The sequence below is a fragment of the Fundulus heteroclitus genome, chromosome 1 (assembly GCF_011125445.2).
Source record: "Fundulus heteroclitus isolate FHET01 chromosome 1, MU-UCD_Fhet_4.1, whole genome shotgun sequence".
Lineage (NCBI taxonomy): Eukaryota > Metazoa > Chordata > Actinopteri > Cyprinodontiformes > Fundulidae > Fundulus > Fundulus heteroclitus.
In genome coordinates this window covers 2,915,867-2,938,067 of record NC_046361.1, presented here as the reverse complement: position 1 = coordinate 2,938,067, position 22,201 = coordinate 2,915,867, and the positions used below count along the sequence as shown (strand labels likewise).

The 22,201-nt window shown below is 37.8% G+C and overlaps 1 protein-coding gene across 2 annotated transcripts; it reads left to right on the top strand.

Annotated features, from left to right (window-relative positions):
* The first annotated feature begins 1,748 nt into the window (after positions 1–1,748).
* On the top strand, positions 1,749–21,166 carry rbbp8l (retinoblastoma binding protein 8-like). 2 transcript variants are annotated; one of them, XM_036147105.1, is made up of 13 exons: positions 1,749–1,838; positions 1,931–1,973; positions 5,523–5,618; positions 6,703–6,815; positions 6,950–7,025; positions 8,705–8,883; positions 8,979–9,022; positions 10,791–10,870; positions 11,139–11,850; positions 11,930–12,023; positions 15,141–15,202; positions 15,316–15,508; positions 19,961–21,166. In XM_036147105.1, the coding sequence occupies exons 1-13, from the start codon at positions 1,778–1,780 to the stop codon at positions 20,020–20,022; spliced, it is 1,815 nt and encodes a 604-aa protein (XP_036002998.1). In that variant the 5' UTR covers positions 1,749–1,777; the 3' UTR covers positions 20,023–21,166. The 2 variants fall into 2 exon arrangements, with proteins under 2 accessions (XP_036002998.1, XP_036002956.1); XM_036147063.1 differs by having other exon boundaries at positions 15,138–15,202.
* The last annotated feature ends 1,035 nt before the right edge of the window (positions 21,167–22,201 follow it).

The following is a 22,201-nucleotide window of genomic DNA, read 5'->3' as shown; positions in this document are numbered from 1 at the left end:
AATGGGAGAACAGTAGGAGAACTCAGCAGAGTGAGAGAAATAAACCCTGATGTCCTCAAGCAGCCTAAGCCTATAGCAGCATAACTATAGAGGTAGCTCAGGGTAACATGAGCCACTCTAACTATAAGCTTTGTCAAAAAGGAAAGTTTTAAGATTAGTCTTAAAAGTAGAAAGGGTGTCTGCCTCACGGACCCAAACTGGGAGTTGGTTCCACAGGAGAGGAGCCTGATGACTAAAGGATCTGCCTCCCATTCTACTTTTAGAGACTCTAGGAACCACCAGCAGACCTGCAGTCTGAGAGCGAAGTGCTCTGTTAGGACTTTGTCCAAAAATGACAACTTCTGTCTTCTCAGAATTTAAAAGCAGAAAATTTAAGGTCACCCAGGTTTTGATGTCATCAAGACATGCCTGTGGTCGAAGTAATTGATTGGATTTGTCAGCTCACAGATCCCAACAAGAATCAAGAGAATAAAGACTCAAGAAACTTTATTTGTATTTTTTTAAACTGATAATTGTACTGGCCAACAACAACACTCCCTGAGGGGTTTAAGCATGCGTATAGTCTTTAGCAGCTAATGGATTTATCTACAAGTCAAAAAGATTGCAGTCTATAATACTTTTCAATAAATTTTGTTGCAGAATTGTATAATTTCCATGGATGTCTAAACAGGCAGACCCTGAGAAATTGCGTAAATACTCATTAGCTAGTGAGAGACAGTAAAAATGATTTTCATCAGAACAGAGACCCGAGTAACCAGTTTGTTTGTAACATATAACAGACTGCACTCGCCTGGTGGTTTGTTGATTTTCAGCAAGGGGCGATAGCCCTTACAACTTTGGGAAAGAAGCTGTTTTTAAATGTTTCTGATTTAATGTTCCTGAATCGTTTCCCTGCTGGAAGTGGGTCAAACAGTGTAAGGTCTGCGGGATCTGTGGCTATGTGTCTGGCCCTTTTCTGGACTCATGCTGCATAAGCTGCGTCTCTGTCCTTTAGATGGCACCCCACAATCCCCAGTGCGACTCCCATACCACACTGTTATAGATCAAGTTTTGTTCTTTAAACGGTTTGCAGTGGACTTATTTTTGAGTGGTGTCATTGACAAGCCAGAGATTGTACATGTTATGGCTTAGTGATTATAGGGTATGATGAAGGTGTTCTAAAAAACCTGTAGAAAAAAGACTCTGATGCTGCCACAGCCCAAATCAGAGCAGATTGGCCCAGCTCTCTAGAAATCTATACACTGTGTGCTTTTGAGGTTTTTACTTAGGAGTATCATCTTCATCTTTATTCACTGAACTCAATTTGTTTTGTTTTGTATTTACTGATACAGGAGGGGAAGGTCTCTTAAAATGATTAGTTCCTACATGCGACCATTTGAAAATATGTCTCTTTATATAGTGAAAGCACACACAGTAACTTGTGTTGTTCATGTATTTGAAACACAAACTGCAAACAAAACCACCATCCCTAGCAGAGCTGGTCTAACAAGTTTTCCTCGATATAACAAAAAAAATTTGCTTCCACATGAGAAAAGTAAAGGGCACTGCACTTCTCGTTCTCATATTCACACAAACAGTCCTCAGGCTACAACGTTCATGCGTTTAAACTGTTGTTTTCACAAGTTTTGTTATTACGTAATAACAGCGGGTTAAGGGTGTGGTGTGCCAACTTGTACCAAATCTGATTCTCCTAAAAGGGAAATTTTGTTTAATTTTAATCTTCTGTTACCTTTCTGTTACACAATTTAGACCAAGTTCAACTCTGAGTGCTGAAGAAATGGAGAGCTTTAAGGATCTTCTGCAGAAGCTGCAGGATGCCCATGAGCGAGAAGTGGAAGGTGAGGCCTAAGGATTAATGAGCATTCCAACACATTTCTTTCACTTAGGTCCTCAAAATCAAATAGTTTTCTTATTTTGTTTATTTTTTCAGCTTTGCAGGGGAAAGTCAAAGAGCTGTCCAACAAGAAGGGCTGGTGAGTAGATAAAGGACAAATCTGAATCACAACATATGTGGACAAGCTGTTTAAGCTTGAATGCAGGAAATTTAAGACAGCTAAATACTGAAGTGTTTTTGGATCAGACAGTGAGGCGGGTGGGCATGCCAGACCTGCACCTGGCTCCATGTTCATTCACGTCATTTTTTGCATGGAAGGAAGCTCGTGTTTCAACAAGTCTGTTATTGAGTCACTAAACCTTTGATTTGTTCATCTTAGAACTGGGAAAATAGAAAGAAGCTGGACATATTCATTAGTCTAAAAACACCTATAATAATAATAATAATAATAATAATAATAATAATAATAATAATAATAATAATATGATTAAGCATTTAAAGAAGTTTAAATCTGCACTTTTAAACCATTGTACAAGTTTAATTGTTCTTAACATAGACATTTTCCCTGTGGATCTTTGTTTACTTTGAACGGTTAGTACATGTCAACAAAACTTGTATTAATTAAAATATAGCTAAAAAATTTGAGAACTGAATAAGAATACACTTCATTGCCACCAGCTCTCTTTGGCTGCGGCGAAGATAGTTCTCAGAAGAAGACAGGAGCAAAGGCTACATACGAAAATGTCTAATTATAGCTGGCTAGCTCCTAGCTCCTGTTTGTTGACCTTTCATGAAGTCAACAGTAAGAAAATTTTTCGTGGGTAGGAAAGGAACTTTGGACTGCGGTGCCGATTTTGAACAGCCTTTAAACTTACATATGTCACTACTCGGTGGAAGCGCATATGGATTATGCGAGTCAAATTAGGGCCTACAGGCTCCTGAACAAGAACTACAAAACACGCGAGTTAGACAAATGTAGCATATGGCGGAAGCTCTCCATTACAAAAACCCAAATATGAAGGTGTATAAACTTATATAGACTTTTCAGTTCAAAACTGAAACACCACTATTGAATGCTGTTCTGGAATAACACTATATTTAAATCAACAAACCCTCTCTACTAGGCTAGTGAAACTTAACTAAAACTACTAAGCAAAATTAAGATTAAAGAAACTAAAGAACTATGTACACACAAAATACCAAAAGGACAAATAAAAATAGTTGAAAACCATCACCATAATAATGATTCAGTGAATCTTGGGTTCACTGCAGATTAAAGCTAGAGAACCAAAGTTCATTTTACAAAATAGGGAATGAGGTAAAATTACCTTATTAATTTAGAACAACATTTGGTACATGTTAAACCAATTCACAATGCAACTTAGATAAAACATTATTTGAAGAAGTGACATACTGAAGAATGACTTGCTAAATTAAAATCAATGACCTTTAGGACACTTGATTTCTATTAATGTAATTATGCCCCCAGGAAATAATTAAAGCTCAAATTGGTAACTTAAGAGGCTAGAGGGCGCTGTAAGCGATCGATCAGCGAGAGATGATGTGTGTCGGAGCACATCCTGGCCATATCACTATTAGCATGATGTGTTAATCTTAAACAAAACACCATTAAATTGACAATAATTTCCCCTATTAATGCCGTACTAACACTTGCCGCACTGTCGGACAATGGCAGAGCGAAAAAAAACTAGCATTATTTCTAAACAAACAGTAGTTATGTTAAACTAGGGTTAGCAGCGAGTTATTGGGGAGGCTAATAGCGGCTAATGCTAGCGGACATTTGAAGCTCATTCAAAAGGACTTTTACTCTATATTTGATTGTAGTGAGCAGACTGGAAAACACAAACAATGTCCCATCAGTGTATAAAACCCTTGTGCAAATAAAATTTGTCATAACTGCAAAACACATCAGCAAAGCATTGCTTCAACCGTGGCGGTCAGCTGCTTAAGGTTCAATGTTAAAGAAGGCAGGCTGTACTTAGCTTCAATTCTGGTCTTTGCCCATGTGGCGGATCACCGAACTCCATTTGGACCCACGGTCGCTTCATGAGGTCCACGGAAAAGATAGAGCATTTCTCCAGTGCAGCTGGCCTTTTAGTTTCAGTAGGCACCCTGCTGTGAGAGACTATCCCTTGAAGAAGGAGCCTAATCTGCTACTTTTAGCATTAGAAACAGTGTGATTTTATTTCACTTGGCTGAAATCACAACACAATGATAAAATATTTGTCATTCCTATTGTGCAACGAGCAAAGCACAGCAATGCCAGAGCAATGTGCTTGCTTCTGCAATGTTTTCTATGCTTTTCTTTCCTCTGTTTGTTTTTTGTTTTGTTCATGTACAGCACCTTGAATCATCTTATTACTGAAAAGTTTTTTATAAATAAACTTGCCTTGCCTTGCCTTACACCAGTAAAGTGTTTCTCTCAGTGTTGCCAACTCAACGACTTTGTCGCTATATTTAGCGACTTTTCAGACCCCCCCCCAGCGACTCTTTTTCAAAACAGAGACTAGCGACAAATCTAGCGACTTTTCTGGTGTCACTGGGGACTTTTGAAGACTCTGACCTGAAAGCACGTATCGTTCCTACTCTTGTCCTCCAGCAGTAGGTGCTGCCGTTGGGAGTCCCTCTCAGCGCTGCAGTCAGAGCCACAGCATGTTTACCCTCAGCGTCCAGACTGCAAATGAAGCGCGCATGCGCCGGGATTGACGGTGCAGGTTGATCATAAATAACTAAAATAAATAAATATTTTATGTTAAATAAATAACGACATTTGATTCACACAGCCACATGTTCATGTTTTACCGTGATTTGTAGGCTCCTTAGTGGATCACAAGGCAAAAAAGAAAAAGTTAAAAAGTTGCAACAAAAAAAAAAAGAATTGTAACTCCGCCATAGTGTCTCTTTATGGTCCGTTTTTGCCCATCCCAAGCCCGGGTAAAGGAGGAGGGTTAGTATTGTAAAAAAATAAACATTAATTATGAAAAAAATAAAATAAATAAATAAACATTAATGGACAGAAAAAAGTAGCTCTATTTATTGAGTGTTTTTACTCACTTTTTGTCTCTAACATTACATAATGTGGCAGATTATGCAAATTAGGCGATGACATCATTCAGCTACTTCTAGCGACTTTTAGCACAGCCAATAACTACTTTCCTTACTGAGGAGTTGGCAACACTGATTCCTCTTCAAAAATGAAGTGAATGGTGATGGGATGGGCTTGGCTTGGCTGGGGTGGGGTTGCTTGGTGACAGACAGTGCCCACGCTGATTGTAAAGCAATAATCGGGAGTTATTTGAAACCAATAATTTTTAGACACCAGAAAACATTCACGTATTGCCAAAAAACGGCTGGATGAGTTTTCTTGGTGCTTGGACTGTTTACAGAAACAGTAGAGACCCAAATGGAAGTAAAAAAAAAATGCATTTTTCTTAATAGGTCACCTTTTGTCAGAAATCCCTTTTGTCAGAATAACATAATAATAATAATGTGACCTATAGAAATACATTCATCGGCAGCTTCACCTCCATACACACTGGATAATATTAGAGTAAGATAAAATAGGTTTCACAAGAAGCCTTCCAAGTAAAACAGAATTTTTTTTTTTAATTTTTTTTTATTGTTTTACTGAAACCCAACTCTGATCAGAATGATTTGGTTCCAACAGCGACACAAAGCGTATGGAGGAACTGTTCACCAGAAACCAACAGATGAAAGAGCAACACAGATTACTTACGGAGAACATCAAGACACTGGAAAATAGGTACAAATTAATTTTAAAAAACTGCAATTTTCTGTTTTTTAAAGTTGCTTGATATATTGATTTGTTTTCTGAAAATCGACCACTGTGCCATGCAGGTGGTATTTACAAAGAAGAACTTGGGAAACAAAAGAGTGACTAAAATTTAAGAAAGTGATAACATTAATTAAGCTATGCAGACTATACCAGTCAGAGAGAAAATTGATTACGTAATTGTTGTGAGGGCCAGAACCTCAAAACTAAAAGTTTACACTGAGTGGCACCTGGGGAGCAATCAGGAGCTCCTTGTTTCTCAGGGACACCTGGGGGCAGTCTGTGGGGATTGAACCTATTACTTGGAGCCTTCTCAAAATACAAGCGAACTGCTCTACCCACTAGGCCACCACTCCCCAAGCTGGCTTGATTAAATTCATTCATTAAATTATTTGAATGAAACCACACATTGCTTGTTTGATTTTTGTCATATCTCAGTCAGGCCTTTGTGTTATACTTCATCAGCTGTGCTTTTCATCTTTGAACTCTCTCCTGGTGGCCATTGTTTCCCAGTCCCTGTTTTATTATTGAATCATGACTTATGACTTTAACTGAGGTAACTTAGATGTTGTTCTGGCTTCTTTTGTGACCTCCTGGGTAAGTTGTTGATGCGGTCTTCAAGTATTTTTTTTTTACCCAGCTTACTGCTAAGTAGCTGGGTTATCGGCCCTTGGTGTGGCTAATCAATTTGAACTCAGCTTTCCAAAAAATGTATTTTTACAGTTAAGTCATATGTTTAACAACGCCTTGAAAATAAGACCAGGTTGGCATGTACAACTTTTTTTCCCTTAATAAACAAAATCATCATTTGAAAACTCTTTATCTTTGTCTGATATTAAATTTGTTTGATGATCTGAAACCATTACAGCCCAACTTAGCAGATGTGCTTAAAATACATGTCAATTCAAAGCATATTAGCAGTAAAGTAGATGGAAAATGATCTTGAATTGGCATTTTCCATTGCAATATAAACAGAGACACAGGGCAAAAGCAGAGTTTCAAACATGGACTTAATCTGTTTGTAAGGCCTTGTATCGTTGTGTCGTGTGTTCAGACTGAGAGCTGGGCTGTGTGACAGATGCACAGTAACACAAGAAGTCGCCAAGCAAAGACAGCAGGAATACGAAGCCTCACGGATACAGAGCCTCCAGCACATCTCCCTCCTCGGTATCGCAGATCTGTTCCCATTTATAATAATCATTACATTCTCTAACTATATATATATATATATATATATATATATATATATATATATATATATATATATATATATATATTGCAACTTAATTTTTGGGTTACAGCTGGAGAAATGACCAACTTGAGAAAAGAGAATCTTAAACTTAAAGATGATGTCGCCAATTTAAGAGCAGCTCTTGGGTGAGTATATAATATTTGAATATAAAGGTTTGGTTTACATTCATAAATTCATATATTTTTACTGAAAGCATACGCCAAGCAAGAACAGCTGGAGATGCATTTTGATTAAATTATCACAGGGTGTTACACCTACATGTGCCTTATGACAATTAACGAAGTCTAAGTCAGCTTAATGATAAAGCAACTTAACTAATAATGTTTATATTAAAATCAAAATGTAAAAATATGAAGACCAATTTAATCTACTCAATTAGAGACAGTTTAGAAATAGCTCTACAAGTTAAAATTGGCAGATAAAAATATACAGAAATTCAAATTTGTACTATAAAGATGGTGTCCAGTTTAGTTCACTACATGTACAGCACTAAAAACAATTCAAAAATAAATCCAAATCATTCCACATTTGTTCTGAAAGATTTAAGCGAGACCTTTCCAGTTTGATCCATTCAAACTGGAAAGTTTGATAATTAACGGTTAAATTACCTTATTTCATATCCGTAAGGTTTAATTTATATAATTCTAAGTAATCATTTCATTCCCAGTGGATGAAAGTTAAGTGCAATGCAATCAACTTCAAATACATAGTCCTTTTAAGACACTTAAATAAATCAAATATAGTAAAAATGTATTACATTCCAATGAAAATCACCACAATCTGATTCGGTTTACATAATTTTTTTATGTTGTCAGTTCGTAACAGATGGCTAAATGCTGGTTCACATGGCAAGATTATAAAATTCTTGGCCGGTTTTCAAAGCATGAGAGACCCCACTCATAACAATAAAACATATCATACTATACCATATTTAATTATAGAGCACTTCACAAGAACAAAGGTCATCAAAATGCTGTACACATACAACTGAAAATAACTGGAAAATGAATGGTGCCTGTCTCCGGCGGTCATTGGGCGAGAGGCTGCCACACCCCGGACAAGTCTCAAGTCAGTCACAGGACAGCACATGCCCACTTCAATATATTCCAGCAAAAAGTAAATAAAGTTTATTTCAGTTTTCTTTTTGAAATAACAGTCCACTAAATAAAATTCATCCCAAAAGAATGAAAGATTATTCTTTCACAAACCTTTGAATTCAATCAGTTTCAATTAAAATAGATTTTAATTCAGATAAGTTGTTCTTGTAATGTGATGCTCAGTTTTATTTGGATACTCTGTACTGAGACATTCCCATTAGCTTCAATTGTAACAAAATTTCTGTCATTTGATTTGATATAAATATATTTGAGTTATTTCAATTAAATTTCTTCAAATTCAGTTTAATATAAATAAAATCTTGCACAAATGTGTAGTATTTATTTTGAAACTTACAAGAAACAACAAAGAAGTGTTAAATCTGTTTGAGCAGTCCTGTTTAATCAGCACAGTCCAATTTATGCAGGTCAGTTCCTTCTGTTTCAGGCTATTATGGCACAGTTTGAAATTCATGACTAAAGTCAAACAGATGCACAGAAGAGAGAAGTTAAATACATATTACAGTTCTGTGAATCACGCTATTAACCAATTTTAATTAATTATGTCTAATTCTGTCTAAAATAGTTTTGAGCATCATTTTACATCCGTTTAACTGTGCTGTCTCCTCACATTTGCTCATATGACCAATATCACTATAAGCCATGTGTCTTTTACTTGTCCCACACCCCATGTCTGTGTGTGAAAACAGAAGTCGCAGCGAGCACTCCTTTAACAACAGCAACTCTGTCGACATGAAACCAAAGATGTCTCCTGACCTTTCGCCCTCTGGAGCCGTGGCCCTCGTCACCCCAACCATCACTAGGTCCAACAGCCAGCCAGCAGATGGGGATGTAGGGATAAAAACTGAGGCAGACCACAGGGGTGAAGGTGAGGATGAGATTCGATTTACAGGAGCCAAGGACAGAGAAACAGGGCTTATTTGTTAAGAACAAGGTTTGAAAATTGCTTTTTTTTTATTACAGAAACCGAATGCAGGCTGTTGAAAGTCACAAACCGAAGCAGTTTTGTAAGTTTTCAAGCCCAAGACCTTGGTGGGTGGGTCATTGATTTGCATCTGACTGAGAATGCACCTAGGAGGACGGGCCTCCGTGTCCTTAAAAACAGCAGTGCACCAACTTGCTCAAGTGCAAGCCACAAGAATTGACAGACTCCTGGATAGGCGTTAAAACGTCTTCAGAAAAAACTGAACCAAAGTCTGGTTGCCTCTGATTTAAGCCTGTTTGCGTTAAGCCTGAATCTAAAGTTTTTACAGTTACCTTATAAGCATGATTTTCAATTCAAAACAAATGTTTTTACAGAGCCTTTTTTACTGAGTCTTACAGTAAACATTGTAGAGTTTAACCTCAGGACTCCAGCAACACTTGAAGTACTGGACGAACAACTTTATTTGCTGACCAATGCGTTTCAGCTTGTGGCATTCAGCAGGCTCATCAGTGCTTCAAGCATTATTGGAGTCTTCACCTCACTAGATGTTTAACCTTCCCCATACACATTGGGAAGTTGTGCCAGAAACATTTGGTTCTCAAATTTTAACCTCAGGCATGTTTTGTAATTATTCTAATAATATACTTATTGGGATGTAATGGTGCAATTAAAGGTACCAACATGGGATCAATGGTTTATTTGTAGGTGTGCTTTGTAATATTGCTTCCTGATAATGTGAAAATGTAAAACGCAACCTGTGGATTTAAATATTTTTAAACCTTGTGGGGGGGGGGGGGGTTAAATATGTGTTCTCATCACATTCACCACTAGATAGTCCATAGAGGTCAGTATCAGACCTGAAGCAATCGAAATATGAGTCAGTTCGCTTTGGATTAAACAACTCACACCAGCAGTGTTTGGATTGGAGACGTTTTAAGGAGTGATCCTCTTCCAGCCTGTTCTAGTCAAGAACGCATGACGCTTCTAATAAAAAGCTGCTGTTCCATAATCTGCTCTGTCTTGGTGTGTTAGAGAGCAGCCAACTGGTGTGTGTCACTTAACATGCTTGCTGCAGCTCTCCAGATCTCTGTTAATGGATTGTCTAATCGGGTAGTCAAGCTAACAAGTGCTCAGAGCTGGGCCTTTTCAAGCCAGTTTGACTGAAGTCACTCCAACAGGTTCTGAAACTTTCTTCCACGATGAAGTAATTTTGCTACATGTCACTTTTGTATGAGAACATGTGTGTTTGTTTAGTTTTCAAAGCAAAGAACATTTTCAAGATATTTACTTTGTACTTCTGCTGTATAATCTGAATCATATGGATATATTTGTATCAAGCTTATGTACAGTTATTATAGAAAATTTCGATTATAATTATTTCAGATTTGCTTAAAAAAAACTGTAAACAATTGTCTTGTGCAAAATTTCCCCTTAACTGGAAAACCTATTTAGTTTGAGTTGTTTTGGGTAGTGGACAATTGGTCTTGAATGAGTCCTGGTCTGGGAACTTGTTAGTTTGACCCCTATCTGATTCTCCAAACTAACACTGATGTGAACGTGGTTCACTACAGACAACATACTGAGTACTAATATTTGAATCTAAAAACTATACTAAAAAGAAAAAAGAAATTTAAAGATTTACAGTGTGGTAAACTGTTGTTCAGTCTGACCTCCATGTTTATTACTGGGTTTAACAAAGTAGCTTATATTTAGCCTACACGTGAGAAAAGCACCAGTCAGGTTATGAAAACTTATCTTAATCTTATTTGGTATCATGTACTTCATTTTATCAAAGAAATATGATAGCCACATTGAAATTTGTTCTATTTCCACCTTTATTTCTCTTAAAGGAAGTATACAAGCCGCGGTCAACTTCAGCATCATCTTCCTGGAAGACAGAACACAAGATAACTCGAGGTGGCGAGATGAGGTAAGACCTTACAAGATATATTACATATATAAATCTCTTTTACACAAAGACAAATAGATGTATTCATAAGAAGGATTTAAATATAATGCCAAGTTATGTTTTTGTGCAATGCCTCTTAGACCTAACAAACAAACAAACAAAACAACACTGAATTATTTAACCCCCCATTTACTTTACTGCCTTTCTTTTCCCATCTTGTTAAAAAGAAATCCTACTAAACTATGATATAATCTATAACACAATACTTCTCTCATTAATTTCTTCAAAGTGTTGAAGCACTTGGGCAACATTCCTCCATTCATCCACCACCTTTTCACAAGATGTCTTCTTCCTCACCAAGTGGAGAGGTGAAACCAAGCAGACCTGTGGTCCACGCTCCCATTCCCTGTCATCCCAAAGCGATCAAGGGTGGCCCTCTCTCTCTGCCCTGGCCCCTATCTGAATGCTCAGACTGGCTTTCTGTGGCTGCTCCAGCAACCAGCCCAGTATTGCAAACCTCTTCCAGCAGGCTTCATTTGCCACGTTATCCAAACTTGGTTGCGCCAATCTCACCAGCCACCACCAGAAGACATGGTTTTGGTCCTCCATGGCAAAAGCAGAGTACCCCTCAGCCCCCTAAAGAACCAACAGTAGTGTTCACATTCAGGAGGATGCCAGAAAACACAGAGAATGAAACTAAGCCCCCGGAGAAAAAGGAAAAGCCACCTCCCAAGGCTCAGAAAGTCTCTGAAGAGGAGCTTAGAGACAGCTGTGATGGGCCTCTGGACCTTTCCGATCGAGCAAAGTCTAAACCTAACCAACCTGCAAATGATGATAGTCCCATTGCCTTACAATGTGAGGGAGGCATACAGAGGAGCCCTGACAGAAATGTGAATACGCAGAAACCAGCATCATCACCTTCAGTCATTGCCCTCCCTTCTTCTTCCTCTACAACAGCAGTCAAACAAGAACAAGAGCCAACCAATGATCATAACCAAGAGGTAATTCCAAGTTTCCTAACACTAAAATTAAAGGAACTGCAAGGGACAAAAGGGTGTAATGATGGCATTATCACTGCAGGTAAAGGACCAGGAACAAAATGAAGAGGGGATTGATAAAACAGAGCAAAGCAATGGAAAAAAAGTTCCTGTCCTCACCCTGTCACTACGTCCAGGTGAGTGAGTGAGTGTTGCACATAAGACTGTACAAACAAAGAGTAATGAAGCAAGTTATACGTTAAACGGCCAGTTCCACCAGCTCGTATTGGCTATGCACCGCTTGGCTTTGCCCACTTGCGAGTGTTTCAGGAGCAGTTTTTTTATGGGCCAGCCCAAAATGCTCCGGCCCCTCTCAAGAGCATGGTCAAACCAAGCGTACAAGACCAATAAGTAATACTGACACCTTGTGGCTACAACAGCCTGCCACTCAACAATCTACAGGATTTATCTAAGGTTCTGGAAAAATTAGTTCTTAATCAGTTTGAGATGTTTTTAAAAGACAATAATATAACTGAGAAATTTCAGTCTGGGTTTAAAGCTGCACATAGTACTGAAACAGCTTTGCTTCGAGTGTACAATGATCTTCTTTTAACAGTTGATTCAGGCAATGTCGCAGTTTTACTGCTTTTAGATCTGAGTGCTGCATTTGACACTGTAGATCATCAGATTGTCTTACACAGATTAAAACATTATGTTGGCCTGAGAGGCCCAGTATTTGAATGGTTTCAATCTTATTTAGAAAATAGAACTTTTTCAGTTCATCTTGACCAATGCTGTTCTGGGGCCAAACCTTTAAAGTATGGTGTTCCCCAAGGCTAAATTATAGGACCTATTTTGTTTATTTTGTATTTACTGCCTCTTGGTCAGATTTTCTATAAGTTTAGTGTTTCTTTTTATTGCTTTGCAGTGTTCAGATTTATATGCCCTTCAAACTACAAAATGGAAAAAATTTATCTCTTCAGCTGTTGATAGATTGTTTAGCTGAAGTCAAATCATGGATGGAACAAAACTTTCTTCACCTTAATTAAAGTAAAACTCAAGTTATATTATTTGGTCAGAGTCTTCACACTACAAATCCAGATCTGATTCTTGGTTCTTTAGCTTGGTTTTGTCAGACCTCTGCTAGAAATCTTGGTTTTACTTTTGATAGCCGTTTATTTTTTGTTTTATTTCGTTTTATTTCTTATTTTTGTTTTAGGGACTTTGAAGGACTTATCCATGCTTTTATTACATCCCGGTTGGAGTATTGCAATTTAAGAGGAAAGGAGATCAGGCTTTCTCTGTTGTTGCTCCAACTCTGTGGAACAATTTACCTCTTCAAATTAAATCTGCCCACAGCCTGGATCATTTTAAATCGCTTCTTAAAACTTATTTTTATTCTTTGGCTTTTATTTGAAGCAGTGTTTCCCGTTCTGTTTTGTTGATTGTTTTTGTCTTTTTGTAAAGCACTTTGGCGCAGTTTTATACCTGTTTTTAAAGTGCTATATAAATAAATTTGACATTGACATTTGACATAGGTACATGATGTTGTATTCTGTTCTATTTCCGGTCTGCTTCTCTTACTGGCTTCCAGGTTTGCAGGCTGCTGCTCTTTTACCAAGATAAAATATCAAATGCTGTGCTCTGTTTGAGGAACCCTGGGAGCTCTCATAGGATTGTCTCAGGAACTAGAAACAAACACAGGCTGCACACTGAGCCGAAGTAGTCCCAGACCATACCTGTAGGTTTGAATGGAGAGAAATGTGACAGATATTGTTGATGGAGATGACCAATTGTTTATGGGTAATTTTATTGCCATCCAAATTGACAAATGAGAATGATTTAGATTGGTTTTACAGTAAATATCCTACTTGTTGCTCCTTTAAAGCCATCCCCAGGAGGCATTCCCCCCTTCCAGGCCTTTCTAGGCTGTTTAAACACAACCCGCAGGAACATAAACCAAGTAGAGAAGAGCGGAGCTGGGCGAGCTAAACCGAGTAGGGTTGGTGGAACTGTGCCTTAAGTTGACTGTTTTTTTTATTTTATTTTCATCCAGTTTTGTTTCCCATATTGTTTGATACAGCCATCTTATTTAGAAACGTTAGTTTTATTTCAGAAAATATTACACCCCTGAAACTGTCCAATAAGGACTTGTCTGCTAAGGAAGCAGAGAATGACTTTGAATCACAACTTCTGAAATAACACTGCATCAGAAAATAGCCTAGAAAAGCTTATAAGTGAACGTTGCAATCACTTTTACTCTTTGTTTCTCAAATTTGTATATTATACTACTATTCTATAATCTGGATATACCTAATCTTTCAGCTGTCTGTGTGTGTGTCTGTCTGTCTGTCTCTCTCTGCATATATATATATATATATATATATATATATATATATATATATATATATATATATATATATATATACACATATACACATATATTATATATATATACATATATACATATATATATATATATACATGTTCAGCATGTATCTCTGGTGTGTACATTATTTATTCTTACATCAGTTTCCCAGCACGTCCCCTAAGTGTCACCATAGAGCCAATAACTGTACCAGTGCATGTACACCAGCCACAGAGATGCTGCATGATTGTGCAGATTTCCACTGTCAGTTCAGTTGATATGTTTGAACTCTTGCCTTGGCATATGTCATGTTTTGTGCATAATGCCTTTTGCAGATAATACTCTTGGTCTTTTGCCTTCCTTGTCTCGCAGGATAACACCTTTCTATGAATTTGTCAATGTTGGACTTGATCTAATATTTGGATGTCATCCAACTCAATACAGTTGCCCTGTTTTAAGCTCCACAGGAAAAAAGTCTAAATTGTTGCTTTTTTAAGTGTCCAAAGTACAAAGCCATGTCATGTTCTGATAACCTGTTCTATTTGTATTGTGTCTTTTTCATCCAGTGACAGTTTAGGTTTGGTATAACAAACAGTTGATACATCTAGTATTCTTTCACTCTGTCATGGTGGGTTCTGCATAACCATTCCACTAACATTCACCAATTCTTTGCCAACTACAATGGCTCTGTCAGAGGGTGTATTGAACGAGTGGTTTAGCAGGTTATTATGGAAATGTGTCACATGCTGATCTAGATAAGTAAAGTTAGAGGATACTGCCAGTAAGGCCTGTGGAAGCAAGAACTAGAAAAGAGGAAAGCAATGCTTTATTTTGGTGTTCAGTATTGGTGTCCTATAACAAAGTCATTTAGCTAAACATCTAAGAGTTGACAAGCATATTGTGGATAGGTGACTGATTTTTTTCTTGTATTGTTTATCCATAGCAGTGGTAAGGTTGGAGTCCATTACATCTGCGCTACAGCAAGATACTATATCATCAAATGGCAAGGTAATGCAAACCAAGACAGTCAACACAGTGCCGGGCTATGTTGGTGCACCACTTCATTCATTGTCAACAATCTAACATGTAAACATTAAGTGTCTCTTTATTCTCACTTGTAGAAAAAGTGCCCGTCTATTGTGAGCCCATGCGCGTCCTCTGCATCGTCACAGTCCTCGTCTCCTGCAAACGAGGTAGAGAGCAGCCTGGATGAGCAGGGAGGCAAGTGTGTGTCAGGTCAAGAGATCAAGCAGGACTTCAAGAGGAAGAGACCACGTGTTGAGACCGAAACCGACAGAGACTCAGACACAAGCAGTAAGCATGAGTTTATTTTTAGTCCCTGAGTGTCTGGTACATTTAATGTGTGAATTTCAGGGTAATGTGGCCATTACAAAAGACAAGAATGAAGATCCAAGGAGATACATAAAGTAAATAAAAAATAGAGGGTTTGGGAAAATAGCTCATTGAAAAGTACAACAGGTTGAGCAAAAGTTTCTTGCTACATGCCCTTAGCTAAGCCTTTACTTGCTACTTGGAAATATTTGTAAAGGTCCTGTCACCCTCTGACCCAGCTGCAGAAACAAATCCAATTTTTCAATGGGCACACTTTTTCAAAAAACATTTTATATGCTTCAACTGTTTGCCACCAGACCCTCTGACAGGACTGTTGTAGGCAGGATACGACCTTGTGTGAACTTGAAATGTGAAGCCCTACTTTTTTTTCTTTTAGATTTTTTGCGGCTCTAGTAGCTCGCTTTTTAACACAGTAGGCTGACAGGAAGGGGGGTGAATATATATATATATATATATATATATATATATATATATATATATATATATATATATATATATATATATAAATTGTTACATCCCTGGATGTCGCAAAGGTTGTCTAAACAAGCTGTGACTTACATGTCTCTAACCACATCTGTTGGTTTACTTTAAAGGGGAAACCACAGATGCACATTAGCAGCAAAATAACCCAGAACAGAGTTATAGATTGTTCCAATTTACAAAAATAAACAGCACATGTGGATGTGATAAAATCTTTTATTACGCAGAGGTTGAATACGCGTCCATTAACCCGTGTTAGTTCTGCGTTGTGTTGTGTTGCATTGACTGAAGAAAGGACTCTGACCACGACCAACTGCTGGTTGCTTTTACTGGAGGCAGGTTGGAGGATTTGTCTGTACAAGTCAACAGAACATAAAGGCTCTTTAACATGCAGTTTCTTCCACATAGCACACGCTCACGCTCCTGTTAGCAGATGAAAACACAGGAAACTCTGCAGAATATCATGCGGAAACATGTTTATTTTAATTTACAAAAAGTCCATTTACAATATTCATATTCAATAGACACATTAACTGCCTGTTTACAAGCCAAACACCAACATTTTTACATGAATAAAACAAAGTTTGCATTGTGCAAAAACCGAAACAAATGCTCAAAAATCTGAATCAGTATCAGAATCAGACATATTTTAATAATCCCAGAGGGAAATTACTTTTGTTATAAGCTCCAGATATTCAGATATACACACATTTTTATATATATATTTACAACATTCCACACAAAGTAATATAAATATATAGATATATAAGACAGCTGCCGAACAAATTAAACATGTAAGCTCCTCTTGGTTAGTCTAGCACATGCAGAATGATAAATTGCTTGTATTGTATAGCGCTATCAAGTCCTATGACCCCAAAACACTTTACACCACAGTCAGTCAGTTGCCCATTCACCCACACATTCACACCCTGATGGTGGTGAGCTATGTTAGGAGCCACAGCTGAGACTTCCATACAATGGAGCCACTGGGCCCTGTGACCACCAGGCAATTTGGTTCCTTTTGCCCAAGGAACAGCAACTGAGACGGTCGAAGCGGGGGATCGAATCAGCAACCTGCCAGTTGCAGGACGAACTCCCTAACTCCTACACCATTGTCGCCCCAGAAAGTGCAACAAGAAGGGACATTGGATCAGAGTGTGCCACACCAAAGCAGTAAGCAAAAAAAAAAAAAGAGTAATGGGCAGTTAACGTTTTTAGGGGAGGTTAGTGGAGATCATGGCCAAGATAAATGGACTGTCACCTTGAACATTTATGACGTGAACATTAAATGCAATACAATGGATTGCAATGAATGAAAACCTCCTTGACATTGCAAAATCCTCTGTGTGAAGGAGGAATTTCCATGGCTGTGTGCTACGTCCCTCATCCAAACAGCTCCTATACGAGGCGTCAGTTGCCTTGAGTAGAAGTGTTGTTGTATAAATGAGGTCTAACATATCGCTCTTTCGCCACTGAGCAGCGCTGTGGCAGGCAGCAGGCATCTGTCTTGCAAGTGTGAACTGCTATCACTTCTGGCCACAGGCAGTGCAAAGTTGTGACAAAAGTTTATTGATAGTGACGTCAAAGATGCATCAAATCCGGCTTGGTTGCTCCCACTGGAGTCACTTTCCAAAAGATCGGGTACAAATCGGATTAAGGACAGTGTCAGCGGAGCGAGCTCTAAGGGTTTTCCCGGTACAAGCTCCCTTCAGGGGCCACCTCTGAGTTAAATTTATAGCTTTATGAGATCTATTGCCTCAGCCATGACGGGAGTGAGGAGAACACGTTAATAGCTTACAAAATTTTTATAGGTTTGATTTTGCGTTGACTCCCCGGCTGTGTAAGCAGACAACCGCTGCTTACTACCGCATGAGGTGGATGGATGGACACTCCAGAGAAATAAGTGTCCATCCACGGTGTGTAAAATAAGAGAAAGCCTTGGTAAATCTACAGATCTGATACAGTACATCTGCATGTAATAAGCTGATCATGTTCTTTTTCGTTTCTTTTTTTCCCCTTCAGGCATGGGTCATGGTTTGTAAATAGTAAAATTATATTATATTATCATATTATATTATTTATTATATAATTTCTCCTCACCTCAATCACTGAGGAGCAGTGTATTCAGTTTGCTAGGTTTGACCTTAGCCTACTAGGGTCAGATGGGGGAATGTTCCTCCGAAAGGTGAAGCCGTTTGTTTTTTTGTCTATATACCCATAGAAGGCTATGCCTGAGAAAGGAAAGGACAGGCTGGGTTTTGTTTTGGTATTCAGACAGTGCTCAAGCAACATCAGGGCCCCGTTCTTCGTACATCGCTAACTCAGTTAGCTGGATTTGATTGTTGACGATTTGGCATGATCTTGGATCGTTTGGTTCTTCGAAAGACATCCTGCACTTGTTGTCATAGCAACATGTGTGCCAACTTAAACCTGCTCGCGAGCAGGCTTATTTCATGTAAACAGTATTAGATCGCAGCTTTATAAGCAGAGGAGATAGGGAAGTCTGTCATAGCCATGTCCATTTTTACGACTGCAACCTGTTGCGGAAGGTGCAAGAATAATTTGCAGAGCTTTTCGAATTAATCGCGTATTGCGCAATAGAGAGGATCCTTTAGCGCAGCGTGACAGTGTGATTGTAGAGAGATTTTTCTTGGTGGCTGTTATAAACAGACAAGCACATAAATTAACAGTGGCTTTTAAAGAGGAAAAAGTGGTGTTAGAGCCATAAATCTAAAATATTTAAGTTATTTGTATGATGGTTTGCTTTTTATTTTTATCATATTCAGTAAGAAGATTTGTTCAGGCCATTTTATTGTGAAGTTTAGTTTACTTTGAAAGGCTTGCTTCCTGTCGAGCCGTATATTGTATTAGAAAAAACTATGGATGGATTATCTAGACAAGGAGCAATACAGTTTTACCGTGTAAACTGTGGATGACTTGGAAAAAGAAAACTTCATTTTTTATAGATAAAGAATTTTTAGTTAAAATTCCCAGTTTGCACGCGTCCTTTACTTCCAGTGTCTAAGGAATGACACTGATATTGGATCTTCACTTTTACTTGTCCCCATGTTCTAGTGGGTCCCGTGGAGGCTCTGATATAAAAGAACAAAGTAAATATCAAGTTATTAAAATGCAAAAATTTATACTGTAGAAAGTGATAGAAACATCTACCATGGACAATATTTACGATTTAATTTGTTTGCTACTTTTTGCCAGCCCTCTCTCCTGGCTTTAGCAGACTTTGAGGTGTTCCCTGTCGTTTTAATTAATGACTCAAATTCGGCATAACCTTCCATTAAAAGCTCGTGTTCTGCTTGGGAGAAAAACTGTGGGCGTTCTTTGTTCATGCTGAACAGCTAATAGCAGCGCTGCTGATCAATGTTTCTACTATCGATACATTTCCCCTTTTAAACAAATGCATGAATGCGCAGTTATCTCAGATAACTCAATCCAGTCATACTAATCATAAACAACAGGTGTGTTCGAAGAACCCAATTAGCCGGATCACGATTAGCCGGATGAAATCATCTTGGATGTCTCATTTGATTTTGGATGTTTTAAGCAACGTACGAAGAAGAGCGTGTGTGCACCACTACATAACATTGGGGTCTTAGGTTATGATGTTTCTTGTTGACATAAGGATAGCACCCCCACCTCCCAATCTTAGCTTGGATCCACCCTGCATCTCAGTTATACTCTTGTCTATGTCTAAATATATATTTTATACTTTGACACCCACGTACTAAAATCCATATTTTCAACTTAATTAAACTTGGAATAAATAGCGATTCTCAGAATTGCGCTACAGCAGAATTTGCTAATTGTCTGTTGTGTCCCTCTTTTTTATCCTATTCAAACCAAGCACCATAGTGTTTTTTATGGATTTCTTTCTCTACGAGAATGACAAAGAATTCTTATTTCTCTTTCTCACAGAAATCCATCAGGAGAGAAGAATCAAAATTACAGTGAGAACTGAGGAGAGGAGCCCCAGCTAAAGAGGAGGATGCTGCATTGATATTACATGCACATGTTCACATCAATGAGTTGTGAACTCATGGAGGCAGGACGATAAACTGTATTCACAGCACTGAATTAATCAAACCTTCCTACCTTCTGCAGCAGAAAGGAAGAGTTTTTCTGTATATTGTTAATATTTTAAATGTGTAACGCCTAACCAGCTTTCCCTCTCCAGCTCTGCTTTTCTCTCACACAGAACATGCTCAAAATATCTCATGTATAATATCTTCATTTACAACTGTATATTAAAGTTAGTGTACAAACATTAACTTTGACCATCGGACTGTAGTTTCTAAGTGCCGCTATGTCAACTGGTGAAATAAGAATAAGTATGGTAAGATTAAACAAATACAAGTTGAAAGAACGTGATAGGACCTTATAACCATCTGTGGTCTACAGGAAATAGCAACTGCAGTGTCACATTGCTTTCATCTGTGGCCATATATCGATAAGTGACATTAGTTGGTTGTTTAGTTATTATAACAAATTATTTTAAAGTTGTGTTTTGTGTGTTTGTAAGTGTTACTTTTTAGCATTTAGACAAAGTTGTGTTAAATATACTAAGTCAATATTAGTTTTGTATGGTATGTTGTTGCATCATGCTGAATGTGTAGCAGTTAATAGTCAACATAAAACCCAAACCCATTTTTTGGCTCCATCTTTTTTTTTATTTTGAGACAAAACAAATATCCAGTGCCACAAAAGTACTTAGTTCCTTACAGATTTCTTCTGTTCTTGCTGTTTTGTCACACTCAAATCATGGAAGATTTTTTTTTTGCATATGACAGTTTTCAAATGATGATTTCACTCATGAAGGGTTCTCCAAACAATCCTGGCCTTATGTAGAATATAATTTCCAGTCCTGGTTAAATCATGACTTAACTGTGATTGATCACTTTTCGGTTCAGTTTTACTTGCCACATCCAGGTCCGATTACTTAGTTGTAGAATTAAGAAATCACATCACTACCGGTAGAAACTGTCTCATAACATGAAGAACACGAAAATGTCTTCAAAACTAACACATCATACCCTGATCTGCAGAAAGGAACTAGTGTTACTGGGCACATTTTGTATAATGTTGAAAATGTGATCTAAATAAAAAATAAAAACTTAACAGCTTTATTGTGGCCTGTCTGCCTTTCTATGGTTTGTCAGAATAAAGGCATTGGCAGCAAGACATTGGCAGGCACATAATGGAGAGTACAATGTTTAAATGGAAAAAAAAAACCTTTACAGAATCACAGACAACTCAGCAACAGGGATAAAAAACAGATAATGTGACAATGAAAGAACAAAAACACAGATTTTAATGTGACTGGGAAAGAACGGAAATTGCCTACAACACGGGTGAGTGGGGTCTCCTATTTCAGTCTGAGGGAGAATAATTAACTGGGGCAGACAGAAGAGCATAAAGAAACAAACAGAATCCAAATACTCAATGTACAAATCTGCACAAAACATGATAAATAACTAAAGATGTCATGATCCCAAAACAATCAAATTCAAAATACAAACACCCAAGGATGATGACAGAAGGTTTTGCAAATAAGTATTTAGATCACTTAGTAAACAGATTTATTATGACCAGTTTGGATTAAATATTTCAATATTTTGACCATTAAACATACTTTATGGGTGAGATCACTCAGCTTTCTACCCCATCCAAACAGCAATAACTTTATTTATAAAGCTGCTCGAAGATTTATAAATAAAACAATACAATTTAAAACATAACACAAAAAGGGAACACCAAAAGAAGCAGCAAAATATTGAGGTATAACATTAAGACACCTAAGAAAAGGGCAAAAAAGTGGGTCTTTAGTTTAGCTGTGAAAGCCTCCACAGAACATGCCTGCCTAATATCTTGAAGGGGATTGTTCCATAATGATGGGGCATGAAAGACAAAAGCACAATACCCATCGGTTTTTCTTTTAGCTTTGGGAACTTTTGGAAGTCTAGTGTCCCAAGATCTGAGAGCATAGTGTGGAACATGTAGGTGCAAAAGATCAGTGCACCTATTCACAAAGATTTTCAGTCCACTCAGAGAACTCCTTTCTCAGGCTGCATCTGAAGTTATAGCTCCTGTTCCTTGACCTTTCATTGGGTCAACAGTAAGAACTCTATTGTGGGAAGGAAAGGAGCTTCTGAGTGATGC

Coding starts and splice junctions, on each gene's coding strand:
- rbbp8l (XM_036147063.1), top strand. CDS start 1,778: ATGGAGAGCTTTAAGGATCTTCTGCAGAAGCTGCAGGATGCCCATGAG. Junction 1,974..5,522: donor CTGTCCAACAAGAAGGGCTG/GTGAGTAGATAA, acceptor TGGTTCCAACAG/CGACACAAAGCGTATGGAGG. Junction 5,619..6,702: donor ATCAAGACACTGGAAAATAG/GTACAAATTAAT, acceptor TCGTGTGTTCAG/ACTGAGAGCTGGGCTGTGTG.